This window comes from Leucoraja erinacea, chromosome 5, assembly GCF_028641065.1.
Source record: "Leucoraja erinacea ecotype New England chromosome 5, Leri_hhj_1, whole genome shotgun sequence".
In the NCBI taxonomy this organism is placed as follows: domain Eukaryota; kingdom Metazoa; phylum Chordata; class Chondrichthyes; order Rajiformes; family Rajidae; genus Leucoraja; species Leucoraja erinaceus.
Window position 1 is genome coordinate 60906637 of NC_073381.1, and position 16966 is coordinate 60923602.

General features: G+C 41.1%; 1 protein-coding gene across 1 annotated transcript; it reads left to right on the forward strand.

Annotated features, from left to right (window-relative positions):
* The first annotated feature begins 1058 nt into the window (after positions 1 to 1058).
* LOC129697325 (BSD domain-containing protein 1-like) lies at positions 1059 to 15170 on the forward strand. Its single transcript, XM_055635768.1, has 11 exons — positions 1059 to 1302; positions 1390 to 1438; positions 3580 to 3696; positions 4534 to 4701; positions 4782 to 4836; positions 6034 to 6140; positions 6935 to 7003; positions 8044 to 8125; positions 8584 to 9084; positions 14039 to 14142; positions 14234 to 15170. Exons 1-11 carry the CDS (start codon positions 1292 to 1294, stop codon positions 14258 to 14260), a joined length of 1290 nt encoding a protein of 429 aa, XP_055491743.1. The 5' UTR covers positions 1059 to 1291; the 3' UTR covers positions 14261 to 15170.
* Positions 15171 to 16966: the final 1796 nt, after the last annotated feature.

Genomic DNA, 16966 nt, shown 5'->3' on the forward strand with positions numbered 1-16966 from the left:
TCTATCACTCTCTCCCTCTATCACTCTCTCCCTCTATCACTCTCTCCCTCTATCACTCTCTCCCTCTATCACTCTCTCCCTCTATCACTCTCTCCCTCTATCACTCTCTCCCTCTCACTCTCTCTCTCTATCTCTCTCTCTCACTCTCTCTCTCTCCCTCTCTCTCTCTCCCTCTATCACTCTCTCCCTCTATCACTCTCCCTCTCCCTCTATCACTCTCCCTCTCCCTCTCTCTCTCCCTCTATCACTCTCTCCCTCTATCACTCTCCCTCTATCACTCTCCCTCTATCACTCTCTCCCTCTATCACTCTCCCTCTATCACTCTCCCTCTATCACTCTCTCCCTCTATCACTCTCCCTCTATCACTCTCCCTCTATCACTCTCTCCCTCTATCACTCTCCCTCTATCACTCTCCCTCTATCACTCTCTCTCTCCTCTCTCCCTCTATCTCTCTCCCTCTATCACTCTCCCTCTCTCGCCCTCCATCCCTCTCTCCCTCTACTCTCCCCTCTCTCCCTCTCCCTCTCTCTCTCTCTCTCTCCCTCTATCACTCTCTCCCTCTCTCACTCTCTCTCTCTCTCTCTCTCTCCCTCTATCTCTCTCTCCCTCTATCACTCTCTCCCTCTATCACTCTCTCCCTCTATCACTCTCCCTCTCCCTCTATCTCTCCCTCTCTCACTCTCTCTCTCTCCCTCTATCTCTCTCCCTCTCCCTCTATCACTCTCCCTCTCCCTCTATCTCTCTCTCTCTCCCTCTATCTCTCTCTCCCTCTATCACTCTCTCCCTCTATCACTCTCCCTCTATCACTCTCTCCCTCTATCACTCTCTCCCTCTATCTCTCTCTCCCTCTTCTCCCGCCGCCCGATCCTCAGCTTCGCGCGCTGTTTCCAGGGGGAGACGTAACTGACGTCTGACATCACGTTGCCGCGGCAACGGGCAGCCGCGACCTGGGCGGAAATGAGGAATCCCAGCACGTGACCCAGGCCCCCTCCCCCAACCTCTAACCCCCCCCCCCCCCCCCCCCCCAACCCCCTCTAACCCCCCCCCCTCCCCCCCCCAACCCCCAGTGGTCTAGCCCTGGCCCTGGCCCCTCATATATTCTCACTCAGGTTGAGGCCAAAGGCAATGATCCTACAGCAGATCTTTGGCCAGAGGTGCCTTCTTGGGTTGTTTATGCCACGGTGGCAGTAATGCCCGAGCCTCCAGATGGCAGAGTAAAGTTTCTGACCGGACCCTTTGCAACTGCTGTCACTGTCAGCCCACAGATGTAAATAATAACAGTGCCTGCAGAATGGCGGACAAGTAGGTGCTTTGCTGAGAATATTTATAGATTTAAGAGCTGGTAGCATTTTACTGAGGTTGTACTCATTTCTGCTGATTCTGTTGCAGTTGGTGGGGAGTCTGGATTCAGCAGAACATCGCGAAGGCGAAAGCCAAGGTAAAAAAAATCAGATTAACATCTGAACATCGCCGACTGATGCGACGCGCTGTCAGATTGCTTCGCGGTTTTGATCAAATTAATTTTGTAGTTGTCTTGTTAACGAATTTTAGCAAAAGATGATTTATATTTTATGCCGACAGTGGTCGTTTTGTGAAGCCCCTTGCATTGCACCAGTAATTGGAGAGATTTATGTCATGTCCTACCCGTTAGTGCTTTGTATGATTAAAAACTATAAATGCTTTTTCAGTCTTAAATAGATTGTCTTTTTTTAAACTGCCTCATCGTCATCCATCCAACTCAAAAGTAAAGGAGCCAATTGAGGGATGACCATCAAGGCAATATGGAGTTTAGATAATAGTTTTTTGGACCCCAACGCCCTATCCCAGGCATTGTCTACTCCTGATTGCCCATATCTAGATTTTGGGAAACTATTGCCTTCCATCACCCTCACAAACTAATCACTAATTTACCGAGCTACCGATTACATCTGTTCCACTGGCAACTGTTTGAGGCTGAATCAGATGGTTTGTAAGCTCGGTATCACAGTTGATTCACATTGAGCTTTGATCATGTTACCTAAAAATCACTTATTTCCTGAATTTATTCGTCATTCCCGGCATGGGTAGAGAAGACAGTCAGAACGTTTTTTCCCTGGATGAAAAAAAATCAAATACTGAAGGGCACAGCTTCAAGGTGAGAGGGGCAAAATTGCAAAGGAGATGTGCCGGGACAAGTTTTTTTTAATACAAAGGGCGATGATTGCTTGAAATCCACTGCCAAGGATGGTGGTTGAGGCAGATACAATAGTGGTATTTAAGAGAATTTTGGATAAGCGTATGGATATAGAGTCATAGTTATACAGCGTGAAAACATGCCCTTTGGCCCAATTTGCCCATATCGACCAACATGTTCCATCTCCACTAGTCCCATCTGCCTGTGTTTGGGTCATATCCCTTTAAACCCGTCCTATCCATGTACCTGTCTAAATGTTTTTTAAACATTGCGATAGTACCTGCCTTAACTACCTCCTCTGACAGCTCGTTCCATATACCCACTGCCCTATGTATGAAAAAGTTGCCCCTCAAGTTCCTATTCAATCTATTAGGCTCACTGGTCTATTGTTCCCAGACATTTTCTTGCAAACCTTCTAAATAAAAACATAACATAAACATCCCCCAGTCACCTGGCACCTCATTGGTGTATACCAATGATTCATATATTTCTGCCCTCAATTTTCCTTTAACTTCCCACAGCATTGAGTATAGGAGCAGGGAGGGAGTTGTACAGGGTCTTGGTGAGACCACACCTGGAGTATTGCATACAGTTTTTGTCTCCTAATCTGAGGAAAGACATTCTTGCCATAGAGGGAGTACAGAGAAGGTTCACCAGACTGATTTCTGGGATGTCAGGACTTTCATATGAAGTAAGACTGGATAGACTTGGCTTGTACTCGCTAGAATTTAGAAGATTGAGGGGGGATCTTATAGAAACTTACAAAATTCTTAAGTGGTTGGACAGGCTAGATGCAGGAAGATTGTTTCCGATGTTGGGGAAGTCCAGGACAAGGGGTCACAGTTTAAGGATAAAGAGGAAATCCTTTAGGACCGAGATGAGAAAAAAAAAATTCACACAGAGAGTGGTGAATCTCTGGAACTCTCTGCCACAGAAGGTAGTTGAGGCCAGTTCATTGGCTATATTTAAGAGGGAGTTAGATGTGGCCCTTGTGGCTAAAGGGATCAGGGGGTATGAAGAGAAGGCATGTACAAGATACTGAGTTGGATGATCAGCCATGATCATATTTAATGGCGGTGCAGGCTCGAAGGGCCGAATGGCCTACTCCTGCACCTATTTTCTATGTTTCTATGTCCTTGGATATATGTGATCTGGCCCAGAAGATTTATCTTCCTTCAAATGTCCTGTACTTCCTCAACTGCAATACTGACTGTCCACAAGTTAATTTAGGTTTCAAACAAAAGTCATAGCTTTGATGCTGTGAGAGCATGAAATCATTGGATAAAATCGTACTTAATGACATTGCCATTCTATAGGTGTGTTATATGTGCAATGTGGATAAAGTAGCTGTTCACATTGAAGCATTTATTTCAAGTTCACATCTTTAATTTATTTTTAATTAACAGTCTGCAAGTGCCATGGAGCTTTTGAAGTGTGATTTGGCTGAATTCACACAGGTTATCCAAAATGATACCGTGTCTACTATTGCTGCCACAGCTTTAGCATTCAAAGAAAAACTGAATGTGAGTCTGTAACCGTATGACAACTTCCTGAGTGCATATTTGTTACTAAATGGACTGCATTGTTTTTAAGAAAATATGCAAATTCAGAGAGTACATGTGGAAACCTTCAGTTTACTTAAAAGGGTCATGTTTCTGTTCATTTTCCATGCATTGCAAGCAATTAGATATACCAATATTAATATTATACAAGTGAATATATATACATATAATATGATTCTGTGTATATATTTTGGTGTATGTACACTGATATTTATATGCCTACGTGTAAAATATATATATGCCCATGTCCATAATTAATGGGTGAATGTATATATATATTTATATATTATGAATGTGTGCATTAATTATATATTATAATACATGTACAAACACATTATATTTCTATTTATAGTCTTTAGATGGTTAGATTTTACTGAGATTTTCACAGTTCAATTAGATACATTACAATTAGCCTACATTTCCTGAAACTCAAGTTAAAATGTCATAGATTTGTCAATATTTTGCGCTCTGTAACAAAGTAAGAGTAAGTTTATGAACGTTAATATTAAACTGTACAGTGATGCCTAACTCAAATTCAACAGGTCTCTGATAGCTTTATATTGTTCAGTTCAATTATATTTTATGCCATGTGGTTTTAAGCTTAAGATTAATTGCACAAAAGGACACAATGTACTGGAGTAACTCAGCAGGTCAGGCAGCATCTCTGGAGCCATTTAATTAATTGCAGTCACTTTTGTTCTCCCTATGCTCAAGTAGGACCAGAGACATCTGCTACCACACTAACCACAAACTGCAGAACAACATATAACTTGTTCTGGTGGTTCTCCTACTTCCTAGGTTGAGGAGTCCACAGAAGGATGTCATAATATCAGCAAAGGGCTTTCAAGCTTTCTCGGAGCCATCTCAGAGGCATTTACTCCTGCAGTAGAAGAATCGGATGTGCCTCATGTGAAAACAGTAAAAGACAAACAGATGCGATTTAGCGAACCATATGATGGAGTTAAGGTATGTAAGTCGTGGCATTTATAGAAGAGCGAGAATTATATCAAAGGTAACATTTCATAATATATGTTTGTAATTACTAGATTCGATTATGCAATCTTCAGGCTGATCCAGCAACATATTGTGCTAAACCAGATGGTAAGATACAACTAAATGCTGCATTCTGTAGTAGTACTGTAAATAAAATAACCTTTCAAAGGTTTTTGCAGACATTCAACTTTTTATATGCTGTTCATTACAAATATGCAAGTGGTTTTATGTGTGGAGAAACACTGTAATTGATCTAAGGTTACACAGAAAAGCTGGAGAAACTCAGCGGGTGCAGCAGCATCTATGGAGCGAAGGAAATAGGCAACGTTTCGGGCCGAAACCCTTCTTCAGACTGATCGGGGGTGGGGGTAGGTGATTTGGCAAACTGATGCATCATTACTGTAACATCTTTTTTTTACATTCCAATCTTTAAACTTTAATGATACAGCATGCAAACAGGCCCTTTGACTCACTGAGTCCACGCAGACCAATGATCACCTAAATACAATTTTACTGAAGCAAAATAACCTACAAACCTGTACATCTTTGGGGTATGGGAGGAAACCGGAGAACCCAGAGAAAATCCACACGGTTCCAGGGGGAATGTACAAACTCGGTATAACCGGTACCCATAATCAGGATCAATCCTGAGTGTCTTGCACTGTAAGGGAGCAACTCTACTGCTGCGCCACTGTGCCATCCCATGCTATTCCTGATTTGTTTCAATTTGTTTTTATTTTTTGGTTTTGAAATCGAATGTGCAGCATAGGCAAAATAAACTTAGGTAGTGTGGCAATCTACTATTTCTGTAGTTGTGAAGCAGCTGCTGCTATTTTAACTTCAACGCAATGTGGAAAGAATTGGAGTTTGATACTAACAGGGTGGCTCTTATAGAGAGTTGATGCAGGTGTAATGGATTAAATAGCCTCCATCCATTCATTAGAAACTCCATGACTACAAGATAGTAGGTATTTCTTCAGACAATTATATGACTTGCACTCATTTTGTACAGCTTGAATTTTTTTGCTTCAGTTCCCTAAATGAACTTCATGCTTTGGCCTTTGAAAATAGCAATCAAGTAAATCACAGCCTGGAATTAGACACTGGCAAAACATAATTGAGTAGCCCATGTTAAACATGGGAAGGAAGGGGATTGAAGGAGAAGAAAGGGGATAAACTGCGAAGAAAGTGGATTGAAATATATGAAGTATGCCAGGAATTTAATTGAATATTAAATATGTACTATGTTCAGTGTTCTTTGAGTTGTCTAATTGTTTCTTCAATGCAAATCTTTTCTACCTGCAGAACAATACAATTTCTGGCTGTCAGGCTTCAGCTTGGAAGATGAGAAGTGGACAATATCAAATCTCCTGGTCAATAGTCCAGAAATAAGGGATCTGTATGCAAAATTGGTATACTTTGTTCCAAGTAGTAATTATGGTGATTTAAAGTACCTGATCTGAGATGCACACAATTATATGTATACAAAGTCTTGTTTCATTTTTAGCTCCTCATCCCAAATGGCTTTGTGTTAGTGTGAGAATAAAACTCGACTGAATTGTAACCATGTTCTTCAATGAGCTTTAGAAATAATTAATTTGTCTTGTAAGATCTGTTTTAACTCCAACATATTGTTTATGCAAACATAAAAAAAAACTTAGCTTCTTTTGGGAAGCAACAATTCTAGATTCTTCCAAAGATTACACCATTAATCACATTTTTTTTGAAAGATTTGATTTGAGTTAATGTAATCTTTCAATTTTATGTTAGTTATATGTAGCATTGTTTTTTCAATAGATACAACATTTCCGATTTTAGTTTAAATTAGAGATATAGTATGGAAACAAGCCATACAGCCCACTGAATCTATGCTGACCTCTGATCACCTGTTCACACTAGCTCTATGTTATCCCACTTTCTCATCCACTCCCGTCACTTTAGGAGTATTTTAAACAGAGGACAATTAACTAACACTTAGGGATATGGGAGGAAACTGGAGCACCTGGAGAAAACTCACAGGGTCACATGGAGAATGTACAAACTCCACACAAATACCACATAAGGCCGGGATCAAATCCAGGTCTATGGTGGTGTGAGGCAGTTGATCCACCAGCTGCATCACAGTTCAAAAAAATAAAAAAAATGCTGTGTTTTAGTTCACATTGTGCGCTCCGGCTAACCTACAATGTTTTTATATGTTTGGCAGGTTCCAAATGAAGTTGCTCATAATGACTTCTGGTATCGGTATTTCTACAAAGTTCATGAACTGCATCAGGTCAGCACTGCAATGTGTTGAGATCTCTGGGTAAAGCTGCAACGATTCACATTCTGAAGATTATAATCAATTTCTGCATCATTTGTTTTGATATTGTGTTAACATTGGGTGGGGGTTGATGGGCAAAAATACATTCATTTTCTGTCACATCTAATTTTGGATGCCGGTCAAGGGAGTGGGTTGACATTAGCTCTGATGATCAGAGTTGTTGTTGTAAGACCATCAACATTGGTGATAATTATGTTTGATCATAATTGACTTTTTCAATGAAGGAGGGTAGGGAGTGACAATTAAAAAAACTTGACAGAAAAAAAAGAGAGGTGACAAGATGTAAATGTACAATCATTGAAATATGACATTGGAGAAAAATCTCCTTTAGTTAGTGAAAACCAATGCAAATAGATCCACTCAGTGGGGGTTTCTGTACCCAGGAGTATTCATAATGAATAGGTTAGTGTTTTATTTTTCATTTCAGTGAACACAACTGACACATGGGCTTGGGCAGTTGTGTATAATACCAAAATATTCTACAGCAAGTAATTCCATAATGTTAGATCTGAATCTTAGTGCCCTATTTCTGATCCATCTCCTTGCAAGTACCCCCTCTGAAAGGGACTGAGAGATGTCATTATATATAGCGACATAGCATTGTACAAAACAGGCCCTTCAGTCCATGCCGACCAATGTGCCTATTTGCCAGCATTTGGCCCAGATCTCTCCAAACCTTTCTCATTCATGCACAAAGAATGATTTTCTTATGGGATGTCCAAATAAATTCAGCCCTCAACATGAATTTGTTGGATCATTCCACTCATAGTTATGGACAAAAGGAATGTTTACTATATCAGGTATGGATAGTAATTCCTGATAAGGCCAAATATAATTTATCCAGCCACGTAATAAAGGCAATCATGTCAGGTCCTTCATTTTTGCCATTTCTATTCTTAACAATGCATTAGTTTTGTTATGGCAAAATCAAATAGCAATAAAGGTGGTTCTGCAAATTGTTCTGCAAACTCCTTGTTCCAACCTATGTCTAGGAGGAAGAAAGGAGAACAGCTTTAAAAGAGAGAGCAGAGCAAACTGCACACTCCGAGGACCTCAAGTGGGAAGATGATGAAGGTACTGGAACTGCATTGTTATTCTCTTGGGCCATTTTGTAATGAATTAAAGTAATTCTCATGTCAAACAGAGAATTGAGAAATGAAACCTATCCCAGGTATTTTATCCAAAAGTAAATTAAATGGCAGTTTTGGTTTGTATCTTATCTAGTTCACAATTTGGTTTGATTCAGTAGCCTTATTTTAGTGTATACCAACAAACAGTATACTGATTGGATACATTTAGACGTTTTAATGCTTTCAGGATTTAATTGATACCCTTTCCCAATAACTAATGTGACTAAGTTAGATAAATCTGTTTAATTATTATTTCTACACATGTAATGCATCTTTTAGATAATATAAACAACAAAAATTTTGTAGCACTATCCCAACAACTGTTCATTAACATCACTATAAACCAAGGTAAAGAAATGAGGAATATGACACATTAATTTGTTGACTTTTTTTTCTCCCCAGATGAATGGGAAGGCTCAAGTATAATTTTGGATGCTGAATGTAGACCAAATGATGTAAATCTAGTAACCAAAGAGATGCACAGTTCAAACCCCAATGGAACATTTGTTAAACCAGAACATAGTCTTGAAGAAGCAAGCTTAAGATCTACCATGACAAGTCTTTCAGAAAGTACATTACATGAAAGGCAGCTTTGTGTAAAGATTCCTGTTGAAGACAGTAGAAACGTTAAATGTAAAACCTTTGTGGGGGAAGTCAGCCAAATGTCAGAAGCATTATTGGAAATTGAAAGAGAGCATAGCAATAAAGGTTCTTCAAAAGAAGGAGTGCATAATAAACTATTTGAGGCCAAATGTGCCGGTGAGGACACTTCAGGCTCTGATGAGTGTCTTCTCTCCACCTCTAGCCGAACAAACAATGAGAGTATGCATTTGTTGTCTAACATTGAACAAAATTCACGACTACAATTTGATTCTAATGTCATAGAATCTTCTTTATTAAAAGGTAAGTTTTTTTTTAACACATCACAAAATGCATCTTAAACATATTTATTTTCCTCCAATTTCTTCCGGCAGTGTTTACCTTTCTCTGCCTCCTGAAGGTATTCTTTCTTGCTTGACTGCAATTTCTTAAATACTTGACATTCTATCATATCTAGTACAGGTTTCAACTCAAGTTCACATTTGTAGCTTGGTGGTGAGAAGCAGCAGGCTCTTGGTGAGTGATTTGAACATACTTTAAACTACAATTTACACCAGATCGATCGGAAACCAGTAGTTTATAGATAGCAATAGGATAGGTAATGTAACTAACTTTCCTCTCTGCAAGTGAAATTCTAAAACCTATTCTGGGAAAAATACTGGCAAATTGAATGAGATATCGTACTGTCCAGTTTAGGAAATACTTTATGGATTGGTCTATGTACTTCTCTGATTTGGCTAATTGAATAATCAGAATGATTATAACACTCTGGTTCGGCATGCATTTGGAGTCCAGTTCTGGTCATCCCATTACATGAAAGTTGTGGAGTCATTAGTGAGGGTGCAGAAGAGGTTTACCAGAATGCTGCCTGGATTGGTGGGTATTGGCTACAGGGAGAAGTTGGATAAAGTTAGATTGTGTTCATTGGAACATTGGAGATTGAGGGGAGACCTGATAGAAGTAAATACAATTATAAGAGGCATAGAGAGTGTAGACCTTTTTCCTGGAGAGGAAATATCAAAGACTAAAGGGCATAACTTTAAGGTGAGGGGCAAAATTTAAATGAGATGTGCGGGGCAGGTTTTCTACACAGGGTGGGGAGTGCAATGATGCTGTAAAACAACTTTTGTAAGAGTCTGTGACAAGGATTAGATTGGCTGAGCTCGCCCACAGTGTTTACATCCACTTTCCATTTTTTTAAAACACTTTTCATCACCTTTGTAGTCACAGTCCTATTCTTAATATTGGTTTTGTTTACAACATAACTGTCTTGAACTTTTTCTTGCATCTGGCTTGCATTCTGCATTTGTTTTAAATTCAATTCCATGCTCATCTTTAAGGGTACATTTTCACTCGCGATTTTGTTGTACTGATCTCAGATCCAGTATTGGTTAAAGTAATCTATTTTAGTTTGTTTCTGATGTCTGATCAATTTAAAACTCCGGACTCCAAGATTTATGCTATAGTCACAAAGTGATGTGTTGTGTTGATTTTAGTCCCTAATATGTTAAATTATTTTCATTCTAATCTGTTCCTTTAAAAGTTCAGCCCCATTACGTTTTATGCCTGTTGCCATTTTAATTTTAAAATTTAAGTCCAAGTTCTGCTTTGGTTTGAAAATATCAATCTCATTTTAAAACGACTTGTTCTCTGATTTCTCTCTGTCAATGTCATGGGAGGTTTCCTGATTATGGTGGTGCCTAGTGAGTTCCTTTTGGCACTTACTTTTTTTGCTAGAATTTAGTTTCATTTTTGGATAATCCTTGCATTTTGGATAATCCCTCCCTTTCATCCCTTATGGAACTACTATGCCTCTAGCCATCCTCCTACTCCGTCATCTTCCAGCTCGAGTTTCCCCTGCTGCTAGATGGCACTGGTGTTGCAAGCACAATGACACTTTTCATAGCTGTGTATTAACATCATGTAGAATTGGTAAGGGATGGTTGAAATTCTGTCTCTAACAAATTACAGTGTAGATCAGCCTGTGGCCATGATAATACACACATATGGATTTTAATAATCTATTTCAGTTTTGAAATATGCTGAAGGCTAGAAATTTGCTTTTGTGCATTTAACATATTTACTAGTCCAAAAAAACTTACCATTAGTGATTTATCTTGTAGCTGTTTTATGGCTATTTTTATGTGTGCATGATAAAATAGTAGTAGAGATTATGGAACATTGGGAGTGTAAATAGTCTGAATATATTTAACTACCAGAAATTCTATTTTTGGCTGTTTTTTACAAAAATAATAATGTATACTTTATACCTGGTAAATTAACTGAATTGTGCAAGATATAGATATCAGTGGAACTGACTGCAGATTCAGACATTGGTTTTAAAAACAAATGAATAATTTTATTAAAACATCTAAATGTACTTTGGTTAGGTCGTGTTTGGAGTATTGCGTGCAGTATATGCTGCCTGGATTAGAGGTGTTCAGCTAAAGGGTAGATAGACTTGGCTTGTTTTCTCTGGAATTACCAAGGTTGAGGGTAGACTTGATAGAAGCATATAGAACTTTGAAAGGTTGAGTAGATAGACAGTCAGATACATTTTTCCAGAGTGGAAATGTCCAATACTAGAGGGCATTGCTATAAGGTGAGAAGGGGGTAAGTTTAATGGAGATATGAAGGGCATTTATTTACACAGAGTGGTGGGGGCCTGGGACGCATTGCCATGGCTGGTAGTGAAGGCAGCTACTAAGTGGCGGTTAAGAGGTTTTTGGATAGGCAAATGGAAGTGCAGGAATAGAGGGATATGGATCATGTACACACAGATGGGATCAGTTTATCAAGGCTTCATGTTCGGCACAAACATTGTTGGTCAAAGGGCCTGTTCCTGTGGTATACCATTCTATATTCTATTTAAAATACACGATTTGAATGATGCACCACAAACTAACCTGGAGTGCAATGATAAATTTGGAATCATAAGTACCTCTAGTTTCATTTTTCACAACAAATGAATATCAAAATTAGAAATACCATATTTTATTCTGCCTTAAATTAATTGAATATCCAAACCCGGGCCAATGATAAAAACAAAAAAAATGTTTTAAATCTGAAGCTTGTCAAGCTAAATCATGATATGTCAGGGTATCTCAGAGCGTAGTTAATTCAACAGATTATTACAAATATGTATTTAGGTGGTGTTTATAAGCGAGTTTGGTATTAAGACTGGGCATGCCCAGGTCATAGGTCACGCTGCATAAACATTGCGGAAGGCTGTGCAGCTGTGTACGTATAGACCATTTCATCCGTATTTTCCAGCTTTGATTCTTCTAGGTAAGAAAATACTGCTTTCAAACTATGAATTAGTGGTATTTATTGTTCCTTTGTAAAAAGCTACTATGATTTTGTTGTTTTTATTACTTTATGCTTCAGTTAGTGAGCGAGATTATCGGTTGGTTGGGGGCGCTGCGAGTCGGTTGCCCTGCCAGCGGTGTGTTCGTTATTTCGATTTGTTTTGTTTTGTCTGGTGTGTCCAAATGCTAGTTTAGGTGTCTCTCAGTATGTCTTGTGTAAGTGGTGGTGTGGGGTGGTAAAGGGGGAAACCTCTTTTTGTCGCCTCCTCGATGGAGAGGCAACTTTTTCTATGTCGCCTCCCTCACCTCCTAACAGCATGGATTGCAGCGAGCTTTCCCAGAGTCGGGCCCGGAGCTTCAACAGCGGGCGCAGTGTGGACTTTTCTATCACGGAGTGGGCGAGCCCTTGCCGGGTGTCGCCAGAAAGGAGTGCTCCGATCGCTGGCCTGGTGACCTTGACATCATGGGGTTGTGGTCTGCGGAGCTTCTAGCTGCGGGCGTGGAGTGGACTTACCATCCGTAGTCTGGGATCCCTTGCCGGGGATTGCTGGAGAAGAGCTCCGACCGCCGGCCTGCAGTAGATAACATCCTGAAGCCGTGGTCTCCGGTAGGACAGTCACAGTGTATTTAACCTTCCTGACCTCGGAGTTTGGATCATCCCGACGAGAGGGCCTGTACATCTGGCCGGAGGGTTTATGGCCCCGACCACGGATGAACAAAGGAGGAGGACTGATTGAACTTTGTTGCCTTTCACCACAGTGAAGAATGCTGTGGTGGATGTTTGTGTTAAATTCTATTGTGTGTTCTTTTCTTAGGTGTATCACTGCTGGCAAATTCATTTCACTGCACCTTCGGGTGCATGTGACGAATAAATTTGGCTTTGACTTTGATATTGTGATGCTGCATGGGGTGGGGCTCTGTGGTCAGGGTCGGCCAGGGTCTCTGGCGCTGCGGGCGCTGTTGAGTTGCTGCTGGGCCAACCCCATGCCCTCCCAAATGTTCCGTTCCTGTCCGGGGGTGGCCGGAGGTGTCCAGGGTGGTCCTGAGCTGGCGCCGTGCCAGCTCAGACTTGCAGCCGGCGCAGGGGGGAGGTGCTGGCTCCGGCTTGGTTCTGCTCCGGGCCGGGGACCGTCGGCTGCGCCTCTCTTCTTGTCCAGTGGCTATCAGTCGGCCACCTCGGTACCGAGCGCCGGATCATCGGTGGGAATGCACACGGGGTGCTGCGATGGCTCGGCGGTTCAGGCAACCTCTGGAGAAGAGTCTCAACCTGAGTCTCATTCCTTTTCTCTGGGGATGCTGTCTGTTGGCCGCTGAATGAGGTCGGCGGTGTGGCTGGCGGTAACCAGCCCTTCGGGGAGCGTGTTCCTCGGGAGTTGGAATGGGGTTGGGCTGGAGTTGATGCTTCTTCTCCGCGCTGGATGCCTCTGGCCGCTCCCCGGGCGGTGATGGGACCCTCCGGGTGGGGGAGGGGGGTGATCCCGTGGCAGTTCGTCAGCGTTACGGCGCCAGGGACCCGGGTTCAATCCTGGCTGCGGATGAGGCGCGGGTCTGTGCGCAGAGCAGCCGAGAATGTCTCTCTGCTGGTCCAGTCTCTCCCCTGTCTCCCTCTCTCTCGCTCTCCCTCTACATCGCATCCTCGTTCCTCAGATTAAATATATTTTTACACATAAATTATGAATAATTATAAGAATTTATACACAGTTTGTTCAGCCCTTCGTTCACTTTTTCTTTATGGCCAATGACCTTTGACAAATCCCATGATTCCTTGCTTTTTTCAGAATACCGAACTCGCTTATTGCTATGTAAGATGCTGGAAAATAACAACTTGGGTTAATGCCTTCCAACAATCTAAAATAATGATAAACAATTAGAAACTCTCTTCAGTAATAAGATTTAATGAATTGTGTTTTATGGATTGTTGCTTCATATTTCTTTTTATTCACTTACAGAAAGCACTTTAAATTCTTTTGAAAACTGGGATGAAGAATTTGATCTAGATATGACTGAAGAAGAAATTCAGATGACTTTATCACGAGCTGAAGACTTGGGAGAGGTGCTTGCTTTGATCTGCCATATCTTTGTGCCTACAAGCTACAAGGTGGCCACTAAAATAAAATGAAAAATATTTTCTCTTTTTTTTGCAGCATGAAATTGAAGAATGGGATGATTGAGTGTGCAAACAGAAGTGAAATTTTTTTACCTTTCTGCGATTCATCTCTCAAGTTGGTTTCCAAAAACATCTGTAACTGCATCCTGTATCAGCATTCCGTTGCCATTTTCTGCCTTCTGCACCAATAGAAATGACTCTCCGGGTCACAAATGTATAGTACAGCATATCATTAACACTTATTATTTTTAACGTTATGTGTAAGTGTACATGCTGACAGAACATAACTGATATGAAATGTCAGTGATAGAAGCTATAGGCAAATGAAACTCTGACAGCATTGATCGATCTACATTGTTTGTTTATACTTCAAGAAGAAAAATATAGACATTCATATTAAAATAGGACAAGATTCAGGATTATCATATGATCTTGTGGAATCCAGCAATATACCCATGTGGAAGAGCTGTCCTATTGTTCTAAATCTTATTGGCCAATGTTGTCGTGAAGCTATCATCAGAGAAAGTGACCAAGACTCCCAAGATTTTGAAATAGTACTCATTCCAGGGAGCCATAGAATTTTTTTTTAATACATTTTGGCTAATTTTTCTATGCACACTTCTTTCAGGCAAATTGTCAGCATCTTCTTTGAAGTTGTAATTAATGGCAACTTCAGCATTTTTGAGCTGGAAACATGGAAATTACAGTCAGATCTACCAATGAACAGCGGGCTGGATTCCTCATTGACTTTAGCACATGAGAGCGAACATGGGTTATATCGCCTTTGACTTGAGATTGATTCTCACCATAAATTCTGCACCAGGCCAGAGGAAGGACAAGATTCCTAATTTCAATGGATGGGAACAGCTGTGAAGGATTAACTTTAATTATATTTTGTTAAATACTTCCTCAAAATCTTTACATTATAGTTGACTTGCAAATATGTGCATTAAAATGTTTACATGAGTCTGAAATTATTTTGGATTTTTTGTTGTTTTAATCTTTATTTGTGTGATGTTTGTTCTTAACTGATCTGTCTGGGATCATATGGTCAATCTTCAACGCTTTTGTAGGGGGTTGTGATGGGGTTTCTGTTCTGGCCACTGTACACAATTTTCCAATGGGTGTGGAAGATGTGGTCATCATGCAGAGCCCCGCCCAACAAAAATATTCAGCTTTCTGAAGGTTCCCTCTTGGGAACTTTATATTTCCTGAAGTCAGCAACATGCCAATAATTCAAAATACAACCCACAGAAATTGGTTCAGTGGGTAAATTGATTTGCCCTCACAAAAACTGATAATTTGCCACACAGAAAAGCGCACAGAAAATTATGCAATCTGTCAAAACCTTTCTCCGACTCCCTGGAATGTCCCGTTTCAAAAAGTTAGGCGTCTTGATTACTTTCTCTGTACCAAAAATTTATTTGCTCTGATTTTTGCTTCCAACCCTAATTGTAGTGGTAGTGAGCTCTATGACTTCTGCCAGAGGCAGATCTTCCTGGAATGCTGTCAGACTACTTGCTTTGAAAGTTGGGTCGGGATAAAAAATGCCGCTCTTTCCTGATACTGCCTGATACAATTGGTCTAATTGTCATGTATTGGCAATGGACCAATGAAATTCTTACTTGCTGCAGCTTTGCAGTCCAATAATGACAATACACTAATATATGTCAATAATACAATGAATTAATAACCATAATGGTGCAAAATTGAAATCTGTAGTACAACCAAAACAAAGTCCATGTAAGATGATAATTGTTGAGGTAATGACAAGACAATATTGTTTACAGAGGGAACTTAGGGGGCCCAAGTCCATAGCTCCCTGAACATCCAACACAAGTAGATAGAGCTGCTGTTTCCTTGGTACCCCGCAGCTCCACTCTTGCTCCCCCTCCCCCCAGTCGCAAGAGGGACAGAGTCGCCCTAGTCCTGTGCAGGACAATAACATGACAGCCCTAGAGATGTGCAGGGCTGTTTTTTGAAACAGAGTTGTGAGTGGCTGGAACAGGGATGGCGGTGAAGGCAGTTAAGATTGTGGTGTTTAAGAGGCTTTTAGAAACATGGACAAACAGGTGATTGAAGGCAGAGGAGATCAGTTAGCATTATATTTGGCAGGGTTATTGTGTCTTCCACTGTACTGTTCTGTGTTCTATGGGGTAATGGTTAGGGTTGTGCAGTGTTCATGAGCTCTTCTCATTCTCTAAAACCTCCTGAAATTTCACATTTTCAAATAAAAAATCTGCGAACCAACTTAAGCAGCAATGTGTGTAGGAAGAAACTGCAGATGCTCGTTTATTCCTAAAACAGACATAAAGGCGGAGCAACTCAGGGATCAGGCAGCATCTCCGGAGAAAAGGAACAGGTGACCTTTTGGGTTAGAACCCTTCTTCAGACTGGCAAAAACAGCAATGTTCACTTTCCACCCCAACATCCCCAGTGTAAAGGGAGAGGGCTCTCGCGTGTAGGGACCTCTATTTGGAATACCATCCACCCCACTGCCCAATGGACAACTGTGGGTAGTCCGAGTGGAGAGTGTGCAGAAGCCGTCTGTATGGGAAACACTCCGTGCGGGAGACATCTCGTGTTCTACAAGACCAGTTCTCAAGGAGGGGTCCAGTTCCTGGGCAATAAGCGGTGGTTTGCCCAGCGGGGATAGTCCCACGCCCACCAGCCCCCTTGAAGGGACACCTATTGTGAAGGGACGGCTGGAGGCTTCGGCCACAAAACCCCAGAGGTGTGCAACTCTCTCTATCACCGTCCGGCTACCCAG

What these genes read in the sequence shown, in the direction of transcription:
- LOC129697325 (XM_055635768.1), top strand. An exon ending in CATTCAAAGAAAAACTGAAT is followed by an intron (nt 3,697 to 4,533) that starts GTGAGTCTGTAA and finishes CCTACTTCCTAG; the next exon opens with GTTGAGGAGTCCACAGAAGG. An exon ending in GGGATCTGTATGCAAAATTG is followed by an intron (nt 6,141 to 6,934) that starts GTATACTTTGTT and finishes TATGTTTGGCAG; the next exon opens with GTTCCAAATGAAGTTGCTCA.